This window comes from Abrus precatorius, unplaced genomic scaffold (genome assembly GCF_003935025.1).
Source record: "Abrus precatorius isolate BTA unplaced genomic scaffold, Abrus_2018 Scaffold3, whole genome shotgun sequence".
NCBI lineage: Eukaryota > Viridiplantae > Streptophyta > Magnoliopsida > Fabales > Fabaceae > Abrus > Abrus precatorius.
In genome coordinates, this window is record NW_020874373.1 from 19,383,376 (window position 1) to 19,399,724 (window position 16,349).

At 32.8% G+C, this 16,349-nt stretch overlaps 1 protein-coding gene across 3 annotated transcripts; it reads right to left on the reverse strand.

Moving 5' to 3' along the window:
* Positions 1-1,415: 1,415 nt before the first annotated feature.
* LOC113862808 (protoporphyrinogen oxidase 2) lies at positions 1,416-16,123 on the reverse strand. 3 transcript variants are annotated; one of them, XM_027496020.1, is made up of 18 exons: positions 15,996-16,123; positions 15,694-15,733; positions 14,947-15,082; positions 11,114-11,179; positions 10,801-10,851; positions 10,597-10,653; positions 9,676-9,752; positions 9,524-9,560; positions 9,296-9,361; positions 5,584-5,624; positions 4,483-4,612; positions 4,177-4,344; positions 3,178-3,252; positions 2,757-2,880; positions 2,562-2,670; positions 2,199-2,273; positions 2,025-2,131; positions 1,416-1,685 (listed from the first exon to the last, which is right to left on the reverse strand). In XM_027496020.1, the coding sequence occupies exons 1-18, from the start codon at positions 16,024-16,026 to the stop codon at positions 1,570-1,572; spliced, it is 1,506 nt and encodes a 501-aa protein (XP_027351821.1). In that variant the 5' UTR covers positions 16,027-16,123; the 3' UTR covers positions 1,416-1,569. The 3 variants fall into 3 exon arrangements, with proteins under 3 accessions (XP_027351821.1, XP_027351823.1, XP_027351822.1); XM_027496021.1 differs by having other exon boundaries at positions 1,473-1,661; XM_027496022.1 differs by lacking the exon at positions 15,694-15,733 and having other exon boundaries at positions 15,996-16,076.
* Between the last annotated feature and the right edge of the window lie 226 nt (positions 16,124-16,349).

The following is a 16,349-nucleotide window of genomic DNA, read 5'->3' on the forward strand; positions in this document are numbered from 1 at the left end:
CTAATTAAGCATACTATTTTCATTTAAATTTTTTTGTTTCAACCCCTTTGTCTCTTTTCCTTCCCTTCCGTTTTTTATTTGCCGTTCCCTTGTAATGGCTCCTATTGTCACATCCATCCATTCGTATGATTGGTATTTCGAAAGAACAATTATTTCAGTTTTAACGACTACATTTTAAATTTTTAATGAACTTTCATTACTCAATTCAAAATGGAGACTAAACTTTTTTTTTTCTTTTAATCGTTATTAAATTAACTAATTCCCAGACTCTTTATATTTTCTTTATTTTTTTTACCTTACATAACTATTAGAAATAATAACTTAAGAAAAATATTACTATTATTGCATAACTATTGAGAATAATAAATTAAAAAAAATATCATTAATATTGTATGATTATTAAGTGTTAGTAATATAAGTATTAGTAGTTTGTGATTTGGTAATTCTAGTTAATAGAAAACAAACATTTTTAACATAAACAAAGATATCACTTATCAGGCATTGATGTATGAGAAGTTTATATTTTAGAATATTTTATATGTTTAACATTTATTTGATGAGAATTTTACACTAATGTATTTGTTAATTATAGTAGTTTAACATGAACCAATCACTAGTGAAGTATAGAAGTATTTTGACTGCAATGGAAGAAATTTGATAAAAAGTAGAACCACGTAAAGCAAAATAACCTTACTGAATAGTCAATCTGATAGTGCTTCGTTACCATGCATGACCATGTTTATACACTAGTTTACTCTAGCCTGATTATATTTGCATGTTAGAAATTGATGACTCTTAACATCTTATGATTAATTAAATCGTAGGCTATAATACCACATCTAATTAATGAAACTATAAAATAAAATGAGATAAAAAATTAAGTAGACTAAACTTGTCTTTTCTCTTTTAATCGTTATTAAATTAATAAATTCATAAACTCTTTATGTTTTTTCTATTTTTTTGCTGTACATAACTATTGGGTTTAATAACTTAAGAAAAATATTATTAACATTGCATAATCATTAGGTGTTAGTAGTATAAGTATGAGTGGTTAGCGATCTTAGAAAAATCAAGATTTGAATTAAATTAAAAGTAAACATAAAGAAATGTAAAAGTAAAATCACAAACTCTAGGTTTATCTCAAATAATTTCTTGTTAGAAGTTGTACTAATTTCTTTACCTTTTGATTACTTTCTCTTTATTTCTATTACGCATTATTTAAGTTTAAAGATTTAAATCACGATAATCTTGATAATTAAAAATAATTTATGCGGAACGATATTTCGATAACTCAATTTAATAACTCTTTTTATTATTATTCAATAGAACTATTGCATCATATAAAGATAAAATTATTACATTGTTTATAAATACTAAAATAAGTTATTAATAAAGCATTAATTTATGATATTTCGAGAACTCAATTTAAAAACTCATTATTATTCTACAGAACTATTGCATTGTATAAAGATAACAATTATTACATTGTTTAGAGATACTAAAATAAGTTGTTTATAAACATCAATTTTGGTAAATAGAAAACATACATTTCCAGCATATACGATGATATCACTTACCAGGCACTGTGTTGTCTGAAGCAGAGTTGAGGTAAGAAATTACAAGATCAGCTGCTTTGCAACCTGAGGCAATTGCTTTGCCAACTGAGAGTCCACCTTTGTGGTTACCTTCCAAGTTCATCATTAGTAGCATAAGAGTTTAGAATTTAATGTAATGTACATGCCACATATTCTGTATAATCTTTTCTCTGCCAAAATTAGGTGAGGTCTGCACTTAGCTTCACTTGAACTTTTCATATTTAACTTAAATAGAGCCACCTTATACTTGTGATTTGTGAATGGAAACAATATGTTTAATTTTAGATGTTTGGATATCTAACGCTGAGTAGACCGGAATAAGACAGGATGAAATGGAATGCAGTGGAATAGAATAAAGTTGTCATTCTAGGTTTGGAAATTTTATAACAGAATAGAATGAAATTAAAAAAAATTGGACCAAGACGTTACCTGCATAGAAAAACCCGGGAAGATCTCTTTCCATCTTATCAATTGCTTCAAGAACTGACCCATAGTTACGTCCGTACAAAGGAAAGCCTTTACTCCAAAAGAAATGGCTGCCATGGAGTATGATTAGAAGAATAGAAAATTAGAGTGAGCATTGAAAACAAATTGATGACATACTTGACAAATGTAGGCTCCCCCTCTGCTCCCAACAACTTTCTCAGGTCAGAAGTAACAATTTTCTTAAGCTCCTCACTGCAGTAAACAAGCAATCTAGTAATGAAAAGGATATAAAGAAAAAAAGGAAAAAGGTAAGTCAGCTGGAGATTATATTTGATTTTTGAGTGACCTGTCATTCCAATGTATCTATTGTTACTCCTACTTAATTAACTTTTACATAATTTATCTACATTATTATTTTGATTAACAAAGAAAATGATGTTAGATAAAAATTAGTTGAATAAGAGCAGCAATAAGCATATGGGAGTGACAATATATATTCGTATGGATTTGCAAAATACATTACAACTACAGTAAAATTACGTTGAAGCTTGAGCCAATTCCCTGTTTTGAGTTCCCCCAATGAAGGTGGTATAGAGATATAAATCACTAGGTGCACGATCTGGAAACATCATAGAGGAAAAAAGGGTACCTGTTGAGGAAGACAATTCAGCAGTTACATCAGAAAACATTTTAACCTATTTTAGATATCATGAGAAAGACTTGTGGAAATATTACCAAGGGTTTTTAAACCATTTTGTCGCTCTTTTGAAGGAACAAGAACTCCAAATCCCTCCAGAGGTCTCTTCACATTCTCCTTTTTAAAGGTAGTAATCATGACAGAGAGTGGCACATAGGTCACCTGCAATTGGGGTTGCCAGGTGCTGTTTTAAAAACAAGAACTAATAGAAGCACGTTTAATTAGTTGGATATATTAGACATGTCCTCTAAAAGATAGATGCTGCTCAATCTCAAATTTTAAGCATGATAACCTTTCACATTCCCAAACAAACTGATTTTACAAGGCTATAGCTTTGTTTGATGACCCTGACCAAGCAGTAATGGTGCAAGAAGATAACATGCCGCCTTATATATTTGCAAACAAATAAATTTCAGAGGATATTAATCAAACTCTAAGTCAAGCTGAAATGTTGTATACCTCAGGAAGAAAATTAAGAGGAAATGGGGTTCCTTTTTTTGTGATCTTGATGTCCTTGACATTACACATGGGAGCCTATATTATAAAGTGTAAAAAAAAAAATCATCAGAAATGGAAGTCATCAGCAGTAGTAACTAACAATGACGATAATGTTTCATTGAAAAAAAAAGTGTCAACATGGAATAAAACTTCACAAACTAACTTGACAAAAGGTTCACAACACAACTTTAGAAAATAAAGATAAATGTTGCAGAACAATCCAACCTCTGTTTGTTTTCTCGCATAGTGCTGCTAAAAAGTTGGGAGAATATCATTAAGAGCCTATGTAGATTACAAATTGTAAGAATAAATCTTTGACCCTGGTCTCCATCAATAGAGGTTCTAGAAAAGATCTACCACAATTTAAGCCGAAGTTCCCAGGAACACCAATTATAATTTATTTTGAGCAATGTGAAATACCATGTCACGTTAACATTGGCCTTCATCAATGAGTATGTAACAGACAAAGATGCATTCAGATATATAGCAACATCAATTAATAATATACAAGAACTTGAAGGTTCCCATTGAACACAATTCTCTATTTTTTCGAGTGTCTTGAAGCAATCTATCCTCAGGACGATGATGGTAGTAGTTACTACTTGTGTATTCTTTTCAGGGTTATCTGGCAAGGAAACGGCCAGAATTGGTTTTTTAATTACCCTCAACAGAAGAAGTGCAATTGCAATGATAATGCTTTTTTATTTTAATTATTTTTTGCTGCACAAAATTTTCTTCTATTTTGTTTATCCTAGTATCCTACTTTTTCTTCTAAATTATTTTGATCTGAAATTCAAACTTTCCTTCACATCAGCATCATCACACACCATAGCCAAGTCTTTCCCTGACTTCTGTTCACTTTTAATAATATTAACATGTTTGTTCATAATTTGCATAGTGCCTGTGTCTAAAGATTTCGGGAAAGAACAAAAAGGGACAAAGAAGGAAAACCATACTAACCGTCATAATTATTGCATCAATATCTTGTGTGTTTTGGTTAGAAGTACAAGTTATAGACCAGGTTTGCGATGAGGAACTTCCATCATGACTGTAAGCTAATGTCAAAACCTTTGCACTTAGTTTAAGGTCATCTTTGCCAATCTCTTTGCACAATGTATCAGTTAGTGTCTGCGCTGGATAAAATCATATAAATGAGATGAAAGATATGTATCAAGGAGACAAATACAAAACTCATATGGTCAAAGGCTCTAATCAAGGCAGCACAGGGTTTTTCTTGCAAGTCATATTTGCATAATGATTCAGTACCTGCATCCCACCATTGAAAGAAAATGAACCACCCTTGTTTTTGTTTTTTCTTGGCGCACTCCTATTCACTCCAGTTTTGTCCTTTTTGGCAAACTTGGATTGCAAAGCCCCAGCTATAATGGAGCCAAACCTGAAAAATACAAGTATCCACCACATATTAACCAAAAATCTATGAAAAGAAACAATATCTTACACTTATAAGGAGACTACCCCACAACTCTGTTACAAACCCAAGAATCGAAATGGAAAAGAAAAGAAAGATTTATTGAATAGAATGGAAAGAACATAAAATAGGAGAGAGATCTCTCCTCCAAGGGTTTCCCCTTCACAAAGGATTTCTCCTTTCACAAAGAGCAAAAGCTCAATTACAAATGATAGCAAATCTGAATCCCCTTTCCTTTACATCTTTGTTCTATTTATTTAGCTCACAGACACCTTCTAACTAAACTCTTTCACTAACTAACTACTTTCATTAACTAGCTACAATAACTATCCTAACCAACTTTCTCTTCTCTCACTCTTAACTCCTAACAAACTCCCACCCTCATTTTAATCGTAAAGCTAAGTTGAGCAGAATGCTCAATTGTTTAAATGGCGATTCTTTCTGTCTAAACTTGCAATGGGATAGTACTGTTATTACAATTTGGATCAAATGCTTACCACTTGGATAAAAGTTGTAGCTATTAGTAGGACAAAATTATTTCTACAGCATATGGCCAAGTGCCACAGTTAATGTTACACAATACGTGAAAAGAATAATATCCACTAGAAATAGCTACATGGGAACAGGGTCAATTTTGGCATAGATATGCCATGTTCGCCAGATCCTGTGGGAAATAATCATACAATTTTTCATGTCTAACAAATTGCAATAACTACTTATTCTGTTCTTTAAGAACAGACAATACACCAATAAATTCACTAACAGTGAACAGTAGATGAATATCCGTAGTTCATATTATATACATATATCAAGTAAAAGTATCAACTGGAGAGAAATTACGATTTAAAAAAAATACACAACATCAGAAAAAATGGCACATCAGTTTGAAATAGACATCAAATAATATAAGAGTACCACAGGAAAGTTACTAGCAATACCTTTTCTCCAAATCCCATAGCTCTGGAAAAAAATGGCACATCTGTTTGAAATATATGAAAGAAGTTAAAGACAGAAGTTTGGACAACTAAAAATATTTGTTGGCTGTATCTGGTCAAAGTCAAAATTGAAAATTTTGAGGAATTCAACTCACTCCAAAACTGGTTTAAAACATCAAGATAAAAACAATTAAAATATTGGTATAAATAGAGTCTTTCCCCCAGTAGTGCATGCTGCAATGCTTGTGATTATGCAGCTCATGTGTTTGATTGCCACCAGGACCAACCAACCTTGTGATTTCTCTCTCCCTCTCTCTCTCTCTCTCTCTATCTCTGTATTCAAGAGACCTGTATTCCCCATATCCTCTTCCCAGGTCATATTGCTAGATCTCATTTGAAACTGAGTGCATATTAAGAGAAACAGAGAGGAAAGTAGATGATTGGAGGTACAACATGTCAAGGATGATGCTAATAACAGTCAGAATGGGGATTTAGGCTAAAACCATCTTGCACAAGTGGCAAGTGGGTAGGAGGAAAGCAAGGGGAGGGAATGGAGAGAACTGGGTAGAACATTAAAGTATGCTGGTAAATTGAAAGAAGAATTAGGTATAGGATTGGAGTTGGTTATTCATAGTGAATTAACCTAGTTACTTTTCTTTTCTGTCTTTAATTTCTTGGTTATATTCCCAGTATTATGTAAGGGAAACTTTTAAGATTTTGAATAGGTACCCGATCCAAGATTAGGGGAGAGAGTAAGTGGAGTTTAACCTTGAGTGACCTATTTATCTAAAATGCCTTAGGCTATTTAGAATTATGACCCTCTTGCTTATATATCCTTTGATTTGTTTTTAATCCATCAATATAGCACTTTATTATCTTAACACTTCCCCTCAAGTCCAATTAGCTTTGAGCTGATTGTGACTTGCCTTTTCACCATTTTTTTGTTGTCTGGGCTTGTACTTCAAGTTTAGGCCTCTACCTCAAGTCTTGTTTTTTCTTTCTATTGCTTGAACTTTTTTTTTTTCCCCTTGAATTTTGATTTTAATGCCACAGGTTTAATTTTTTGTTTTTTTTATTTTAGCTTGACCCTTTATTTATTTATTTTGGGCCTTTAACTTTTTTTAGATATTGGCTCCTCTAATAACATATAAGAATTTTGAATGTGAGCCCAATATAAGATTAAGAGAGAAAGTGTTAATTGGCTTTAAGCTTGAGTTACTTATTTGTCTAAAATTCCTTAATGCTTTGTTTGGATATTTGGAGGAGGAGGGAAGGAAAGGGTTTGAAGTGAGAAGGAAGGTTAAACCCCTCCCTTGTTTAGATATTTAATATTGAGATAGGAGGGTGACGAGGAATTTAATCATGTAAATGACATTATTGTTCTTCGTATCTTTTATTCATATTTTTTTATCTTTTTTATTTTTTTCAAAAAATACAAAAAATTAAATATTTTTCTCTCTCTAAAAATTAATATTTTTATATTTATAAATTTTTAAAAAAATTTCTCACTTTAAAAGCTAACATATTTTGAAAAAAAAATTCTTATTATTCTTCTTTTAGAATTAACATCACACTTTTTTAAGAAAAAGAAGGGATAAATTAGTCATTTTAAAATTTTATTTTAAAGAACTTTAGAATGGGAGAACTCAAAAAACTAACATCAAGAGGGTTTTGAGAGGTTTAGCAAAAACTCCCTAACCCTTCCCCTTATAATTAATTAACTTCCAAGGGTTAAACCCCACTAACTCCTCCCTTCTCTTTCCCTCCTCTCCTAAACATGAAATCCAAACAGCCTAAGCAATTTAGATTCATGACCTTCTTATTGTTAAGATGTCCTACATCTACTAGAAATAAAAACAAAATACTCCTCATATGTCTTGAGCAAACCTCTTCTTATAAACTAACTTTTGAGAGTAAGTTAAGCATGATTTTCTAATATGGTATCAGAGCTTATCTTGTTGGGCCGCCTACAGATATCTAAATCTACAAATTTCATGCACCAAATATCCAGCCTTAAAAGTGAAGTGTGTCTTAAGATGTCCTACATATGCTAAAACTAGAGTCATAATATTCCTTATAAGAATAGAAGACCTTTGGAAACACCAGTAAGGAGAGTAGATTGCATGACTCTTAATCTGGTAAAACGAGGTTAAGGGAAACCAAAAAGAACCTTAGGCAAAGTTATTAAAAAAGACTTTTTGATTAACCTGATTTCTGAAAATTTGATTTTTTGACCAAGGTTACGGTGTCATGTGATCCATATAGCCGACCTCACCTAGTAGAATAAGGCTTGGTTGTTATTCATTCTTCCTTGATTCATTTTTTCACCAATCACATTCTAATCATTTGCCATAGTAATCAACAATTTGATTAGGCCTAATACTTGCCAAAATCATATGGGACGATATTTTGGGGTCCTTTGTACTCCTATATTATTTGTCAACAGATTCGCTTGCCCAAATGCAAAAATGCTATATGTTACTATTGACTACTCTGAATGAGACTCTTAAAACAGTAAGAGTTCTAAAATTTTAAAGGTCTCCCTTAATCTGAACCATACTAAAAGTAAACAAAAGAAAAGACCTCTACATAATATGCCATACACCATATAGTGTAAAATGGTAAAATCCACCCTTAATAATAGAACCCTACAAGAAAGACAACCAACAAAAGTGGAATATCCCAAACATTGCTAAAGGAACAGAGACAACATAATGAGGACCACTTAAAAGATGAAAATCAAGTACATGACTAGAATGATGTGACAAAAAGGTTTAAAGGGGGCAAAGAAACAAGAAGTAAAGATTTAAAAACTAAACGACATGAATGATTAGAGAAATCTTATTGCTAATTAAAAAAAAAAAAGTTGGAACTAATCATGAACCTGTGTTCAATGAATGGATAATGGCTAGCCATAAACTACTTAGATTGACCTTAAACAATGGATTTTTCCATAACTGGAAATCTATTTATCAAGACTTTTTAATTAGAATGCTTTGAAAACTAAATATGTAAATTTGGGTTAGAGCATAACATTTTTGGAACCATTCTTGACTCAAATAAAAATTATGTTCATAACCATTCGAAAAAAGAAACATCCATAAAGCAACTACATCACTAGTGCTGACACAAACACACACACACATGTATGTATCAAATCTACTTATGTCGTTTTTGAAGTTTGGAAAGCATGGGCTAAGATGTAATGAACTTTTACCCTCTGTTTGGTTCAGAGGAAAGAAAATTAAAGAAGAGAAAATATTGAAATTTGAATTGAAAAGAAAATCAAAGAGTAATAAACTGAAATTATGTTTCTAAAACTCAACTTCTCTCTCCTTTTTCTTTTCATTTTCTTCAACCAAACAAAAGAAAATGTATTGTCATATGCAGTTTTTTTTTTTGTCTTTAATTTTTTTCCTCTCATCCAAACAAATCATTAATTTTATTGTCCTAAATTGTAGAAACTAAAAGCTTGATAGATAAGCTACTATGATGACAAGTTACAGTACTCTAAAATCAAAGTTAACTATCCAAAATCAATCAAATCTGAAAAAGCCTTTCTCTCTTTAACCTATTACATCAATATAGTGTATTGATTTAGATCATGATTAACATCTTATATTATTAAGCAATCCAAATAAAACCAAAACTCATATTTAAAAGCATAAAATACAAAATATTGTAGAAATAAATCAAAATTTGAGAATCAACTCACTGAAAGAGATTCAGGATCTGATGCACTAGTGCCTCCAACAAAAGGATTAATCAGATAGTCCACAACCTTCAAATAATTTAGTTAGAAGATGGCATAAAGCACTCCAATCCAAATAATAAATACTATGCTCAAAGACATATGTACTGTATGTACACTGCAAGCATGCAACATGTTAGTCACAACAAGAAAAATATCAAATGAGTGATGGAATTGTAGCATGACTTGTACCTCTTTCCCAAAATGACGTTCAAAGAACCCACCAACACTGCAAGAAAGAAAATGGAATGCGAAGAATATCACTTTTTTTTGTAGTAAAATATAAAATAGACAGAGAGCAAGGTGCTGTAGAACTTGATGAAATTAATTGAGGTTTTTTGAACCTTTCCTCAGAATTTTCATCACACAAATTTGAGGGGTCCCTTCTTTTCCACATAAATGGTTCAAAAATGATCTGGATCTGCAAATTTAGAAAGTTATGTGAGCAAGCTATCTTCTTTAAGCTGGATAAATGAATAGGTTTATATTTTTAGAAGAGAAAAAAAATAGCACTAACAGAACTAAAAAAGAATAAAGAACAGGAACAAACAGCATGAAAAAACATGCTCTCATTTGCCTTCCATGTAAATCATTCACTAATCTAAATTATATCCAAAACTTTTACTGATTTTGAAGTTTGGCATCAACTTCCTTGAGTGCATCTCATGCCAGATTCCCATGTTTGTTATACTTAGTAGAAGATTTATTTCATGCGCAAGTAGCCTTTAATATTTCAAACCTTGACATGAATAAAAAAAGACATACAAATTTGTGCAAATCAGAGTGATCAACCTCTTAATAAAGCAATGATATTAGGACATTTACATTATATGTTACTAATATGTCAGAAAATGGTTACAGACTATATGTCATTTTAGGCACCATGGAAAATTCAGAATTTAATACTTGAAAATAGATTTCATTTTAGCAAATGCATGATTTTTAGTTTAGTTCAGAGTTTTCAGACTTCAAATTAGATTTACCCAAAGAAATGTGTTTCTTATAATCACCAAAGAAATCTAAAGAGAAAAAAGATGTTGACACAAGCTATGTGAGCATTTGTCTAGAATCTGAGACCTTCAGAAAAAGTTATAGTAAGGCTTAAAATGTTATTAATGGATTGCAGAGGAGTATTTGAGGAGTGTGTGAGTGTAAGCATTTGTAAGTAACATTAATCAAATAGATAACATTGAGCGATAATGAAATGAAAATTTTCGAAAGCTAAAAACGTTGAAAAATCCTTAGATATGTTGTAAGATAGAAACCTTTGATCGTGCAGAAAGGAGTTTGCTCTTCAGGAGTGCAGCAGGATTTGTGGGTACCTGGTTTAAAAAGTTACCACATTTTACATTATTATGAGACAAAGATAGTTGCAAACCTGATAACTCATTTAAAATGTCCAAATAATTCAAAGAAGAAAAAGAGAATCAACATTTTAGAAAAAGACAAAAGTTATAAGTAAGCTATACCAGAAGTGGTGTCCCATTTTTCACAATATAGCGCTTATGCTGTGAAATTGGCTGCAACAGTAAACAAAATCTCAATCTTACTCATAACTAAAACAAATATTTAATCCCTGAATATATCAATCACCGATAATCTTCAACTTCCAATACCAACAATAAAATCCAAATTATAATTTAAAGAACTAAGGTTCTAGCAGCTTAAAATAATAGAGAGGTCAGCATTGGAAGATAAATGAAAGAAAATTTGTTTTCTATGATTGGAAAAACATAGTCTTTGTCTTTTAACATGATTTTTTCTAAGCTAAAAAATCCTTACATATTGTTGCTTGTCTTGAAGTCCAAGAGCATCAATCAAACCTTTAACCTCCACTTCACTTTCAGTCTGCAGAATGTGAACAAAACTTTTCGTCAAAGTAAGAACTTCTGTAATAAGCATATATAAAATAAGGGGTAAATTACAAATAACTGCCCCAATATTTAACTAATTTAATCATTTTCAATTTCATATATGAAGTTTATTTTGTAACACATAACCTACGGAATAATGTGTTAGTCGGTTAGATTGAAAAGAATTAATTTTACTAGTTTTAAATTTTCATAGAAGTTATGGAGGGAGACTTTAGAATCTGAGGGTTTTCCCTTAAGTAATAATAAGACAAAGTCTATGCATTGTAGGTTTAGCAAAAAACAAGATAAGGATCATGCATTAAAGTTAAAATTGGAGATTGTCATGAATAGCTAGAATAGACGTATTAGGATTAGGGTTTATTTTAATATTATAATAACGGGCTTGGCCCAGTAGAGTTACATATGTATCCTTATAAATATAAAGGTCTCTACACATTGTAGAGTATCCAATTCCAGCACACTAATCTTTCTCTCTCTCTATGCTCTTTCTCTCTGAATCTCTACATGGTATCAGAGCCTTCTAGGTTCTCTCCTTGGTCGCCACCGCTGCTGCCGCCACTACCACCCCCGCACTGCTGCTGCCGCTGCCGCTGCCGGAAGAAAGAAAAGAAAAGAAAAAAAAAAAAAAAAAACAACAGCTTCAAAAAAGGCCAACCATGGCTACTATGGGGATGAAAAAATTTTTCGGTGACCAGAATATGCAGTAATTCATCGTTTACAATTTGAGTGCGGCGTTACAATGTCTGAACATGATAGCCAGGATGTGCAGGATGCACAGCACAAGGGAGCTATTACGGAGATTGTATCTCTATCCAAACTTACCAAAGTTAAGCTGGATGGAGATGGTATGAACTATATGGAGTAGAAGTATTTGGTTGAGATTAACTTAGGTGAAATGGGAAAGGATAATTATTTGACTGAAACAACACCTATCAATTCTAAAGATGTTGACATATGGAAGATACGCGACAAAAAGATCCTTGCGTTGCTAGTAAACTCTGTTGATAGGTGAATACAAGTGATTATTACCCATTGCAAAACAGTGAAGGAGTTGGGGGATTTTTTGCAATATATTTTTAGAAAATCTGATAATTTGAATCGGTTATATGCTCTCTTGCAGGAAGTTTATCAACCCAAACAAAATAAACAGAAGCTAATGGACTATTTTTTTGAGTTTAAGAAGCATACTGAGGAGATACAATCTCTTCACGTGTCAACAGATCCTATGTCTGACCTTGACCTTTCTATTATTATCCGAAAAGGTAAGAGATCTTTCATATATCCTATTTCATCTTATGTGACGTCTGCTCATTTATCCTTTACATCTAAATCCTTCATGGCTGGTGTAGACTCTCTCTCTGTTCCTAAGACCCTTGCAGATGCCCTCAGTCATGATGGTTGGAGACATGCTATGGAGGAAGAAATGTTAGCTCTTGAGACGAATGATACTTGGGATTTGGTTCCTCTTCCCAAGAACAAACAGGCTATTGGTTGTGAGTGGGTTTACACTGTGAAAGTTAATCCAAATGGTTCTGTGGCTCGTTTAAAGGCACACCTTGTTGCAAAAGGGTATGCCCAAACTTACGGCGTTGACTACATTGATACGTTCTCTCCAGTTACTAAACGATCATCTGTTCGCATCTTCATCTCTCTTGTGGCTATACATCATTGGCCATTATTCCAGCTAGATGTCAAGAATGCATTCTTACATGGAGACTTACAGGAGGAGGTGTACATCGAGCAACCACCTGGCTTTGTTGCTCAGGGAGAGTGTGGAAGAGTATATCATTTAAAAAAGTCATTATATGGCTTGAAACAATCATCTAGAGCATGGTTTGAGAGATTCAGTGACGTGATTCTGAAATTTGGATTAGTGAGGAGTGAGAGTGATCATACAGTGTCTTACAAACAGACTAACCACAGTTGTATTTTACTTCTTGTTTATGTTGATGATATTGTTATTATAGGTAACAACAAAGAAGGAATCAGCAACCTAAGGAAATTTCTTCAAACCAAGTTTCAGACAAAAAACTTAGGAATTCTAAAATACTTCTTCGGTATTGAAGTCATGTACTCCAAGCAAAGAATCTTCCTTTCACAAAGAAAATATGTCTTAGACTTACTAATTGAGACCGGACTAAAAAGAGCTAAACCATGTGAGACACCTATGGAGCCAAAAGTGAAACTGACAGCAGATGGAGTTCCTTTTGCAGATCCACAGAAGTACAGAAGATTAGTAGGTAAGCTAAATTACTTGACTGTCACAAGGCCGGATATTGTTTTTCCAGTGAGTGTTGTTAGCCAATTTATGTCATCTCCGACGAATACTCATTGGGAAGCATTAATTCGCATTGTGAAGTATTTGAAGAAAGCACCAGGAAAAGGAATTGTATACAAAGATCATGGACATGCACAGATAGAAGCATTTTCTGATGCCGATTAGGCAGGATCTATGGACAGAAAATCTACTACCGGATACTGTGTGTTTTTAGGAGGTAATTTAATTTCGTGAAAAAGTAAGAAGCAGAACATTGTTTCAAGATCAAGTGCGGAATCATAATATAAGGCGATGGCTCAGACTATTTGTAAGTTAATGTGGTTGAAATATATGCTGGAAGAGATAGGATTTTGTAGCACTAGGCCTATGCAACATTGGTGTGACAACCAAGCAGCGATACACATTGCCTCAAATCTAGTTTTTCATGAACGAACGAAACATATTAAGATAGACTATCACTTTATTCGAAAAAAAGTTCAGCAAAAGCTTATATCCATCTCTCATGTTAGGACAGGCGACCAACTAGCAGATGTGTTTACAAAAGCTCTAAATGGGACACGTAGCAATTATATTTGTAACAAGCTGGGCATAATTAATATCTATGCTTCAGCTTGAGGGAGAGTATTATAAATAGCTAGAATAGACGTATTAGGATTAGGGTTTATTTTAATATTATAATAACGGGGCTTGGCCCAGTAGGGTTACATATGTATCCTTATAAATATAAGGGTCTCTACACATTGTAGAGTATCCAATTCCAGTACACTAATTTGTCTCTCTCTCTCTATGCTCTTTCTCTCTTAATCTCTACAGAGATGATATTATACCACAAGTTTCTAGTTCCAAGTACTTGAGATTGATTATACAGGATGATAGGGAAATTAACGAAGATATTACTCACAGAATACAAGATGGATGGTTAAAGTAGAGAAAGATATCAAGAGTTATATGTGACCGTGAAATACCTATCAGGCGGGAAACAAAAAATTCTACTATACTGCAATATGACCAACTATCCTATATGGTAGATGAGTGGACACACGAAAAAGAACATAATATAAAATGATAGTAAACGAAAGAATATTGGAGTAGTACCTATAGTGGAAAAGATGACTGAAAATCTAAGGTGGTTTGGTCATATGTTGAGAAGACCTTTGGAGGTGTTAGTAAGAAGAATAAATTGCATGACTCTTGGTCCAGTAAAGAAGGGTCGAAGGAGACCCAAAAAACCTTTTGACGAAGTTATGAAAAGAGACCTTTTGATTAAACAAATTTCTGAAAGTTTGGTTTTTGACCAAGCTCAATAGTGTCATGTGATTTATGTAGTCAACCTCACCTAGTGAGATAAGACTTAGTTGTTGTTGTTGTTAACTTCTCATTGAACATGTGAATACTTTATTGATGAAAAAATCAATGGTTTAGACTTTGGAATCTAATTGAATACTAATCACTTAGAATCTTACCATTGTATTAGCTCCCTCATCCCAAACGAGTCCATCCTGAGAAACACTTCTTAACCTCCCTCCAGCTCTTCCTTCAGATTCAAATACAGTGACATCCAGACCATGTGATTTCAATTTGTAGGCTGCAGCAAGCCCACTTGACAACACCATACAAATTTAGGCAGAAAAATGGTCATGATTCATGAATATTGAAAATCTCAGATATATAAATGGTTCAGAAATTTTACAAAAGGATGCAGACACCCAATGCCCTTTGTGAAATATAACAGATCATACAACCAATTATCATGTTTCAGCAGAATAGCAATAATGAAACAACATTAAATGAAATTTCACTGCTTCTTTTAAATTCATTTCCATGCACAATCTGCAGCAAAACACTATCAGTTCCCTCACTCATGTAATGTTGTAATTCATTATAACCAATGTCAGTGACATTGCCAAAATTCCCAGAACATGAAGCACAAGGTTTTCATGCTTTCAATGACATCAATTGGAAATCCAGCCAAGCCAGCAATAACAATCCATACTGTCAGTCAGACTATATCAACAGCAAATATACTCAAGAATCAGCAGCAAACTATATATATAGAGACATAGAAAATTGCTGGCAACAATTCGTTTGGGTCTCACTGCCTATGTTGCACATGAATTTTACACAGTAATAAACAGTACGTTAAAAAAGAGGGTGTTGTTAGCATTTCTAAAAATTGATACTAATCAAGAAGTAAGCCACAGCCACCTTACCTTACCCCAGCACCAACCACAGCCACTCTTTTCACAGATCCTGCAGACCCAAAAGCACCAAGCCAAAGGTTTGAAAAATTATGAAATTTTAGACACACATATTAGTAAGCATGAATTTTGTACAAAACTATCACACATTCTCTAAGTTGTGTACTGCCTAGTTTGAGAATTGACATACTACTCAACTGAATATGAACCTAAAGACAATTATTTTAAATTTATATTTAAAGTAATGATTATTATGATAATGGTGATAAATAAATTACAAAAATGTGAGTGTTTTAGAGAAGGAGATAGCTTACTTGGTTTATCATCTGCTGCAGAGGAAGCCATCTCTGACTTAGCTTCAGGTTCCTCGCGCAGGGGTTGTTGGATGCGGGGACACTAATTAAGGAGAGCTGAGAAAAAAATGTCTTCAAAACGATGTCGTGCCCCTCGCCCCCGTTTTTACTCGTTTCCATTTTTTTAAAAACTATGGGTTAACATTAGTAAAATAGTAAATTTAGTTCACTCACACTTAACACAATCTTTTTTTCAAATAAAAAAATTCAAATTCAAGAATATTTTCTTTTATAGCTTATGCATATATAAATAAGTTCACATTTGGCTTAAATAAACATTTTTCTTTTTCTTTTTTTATTTTCATTTAAGCAGGA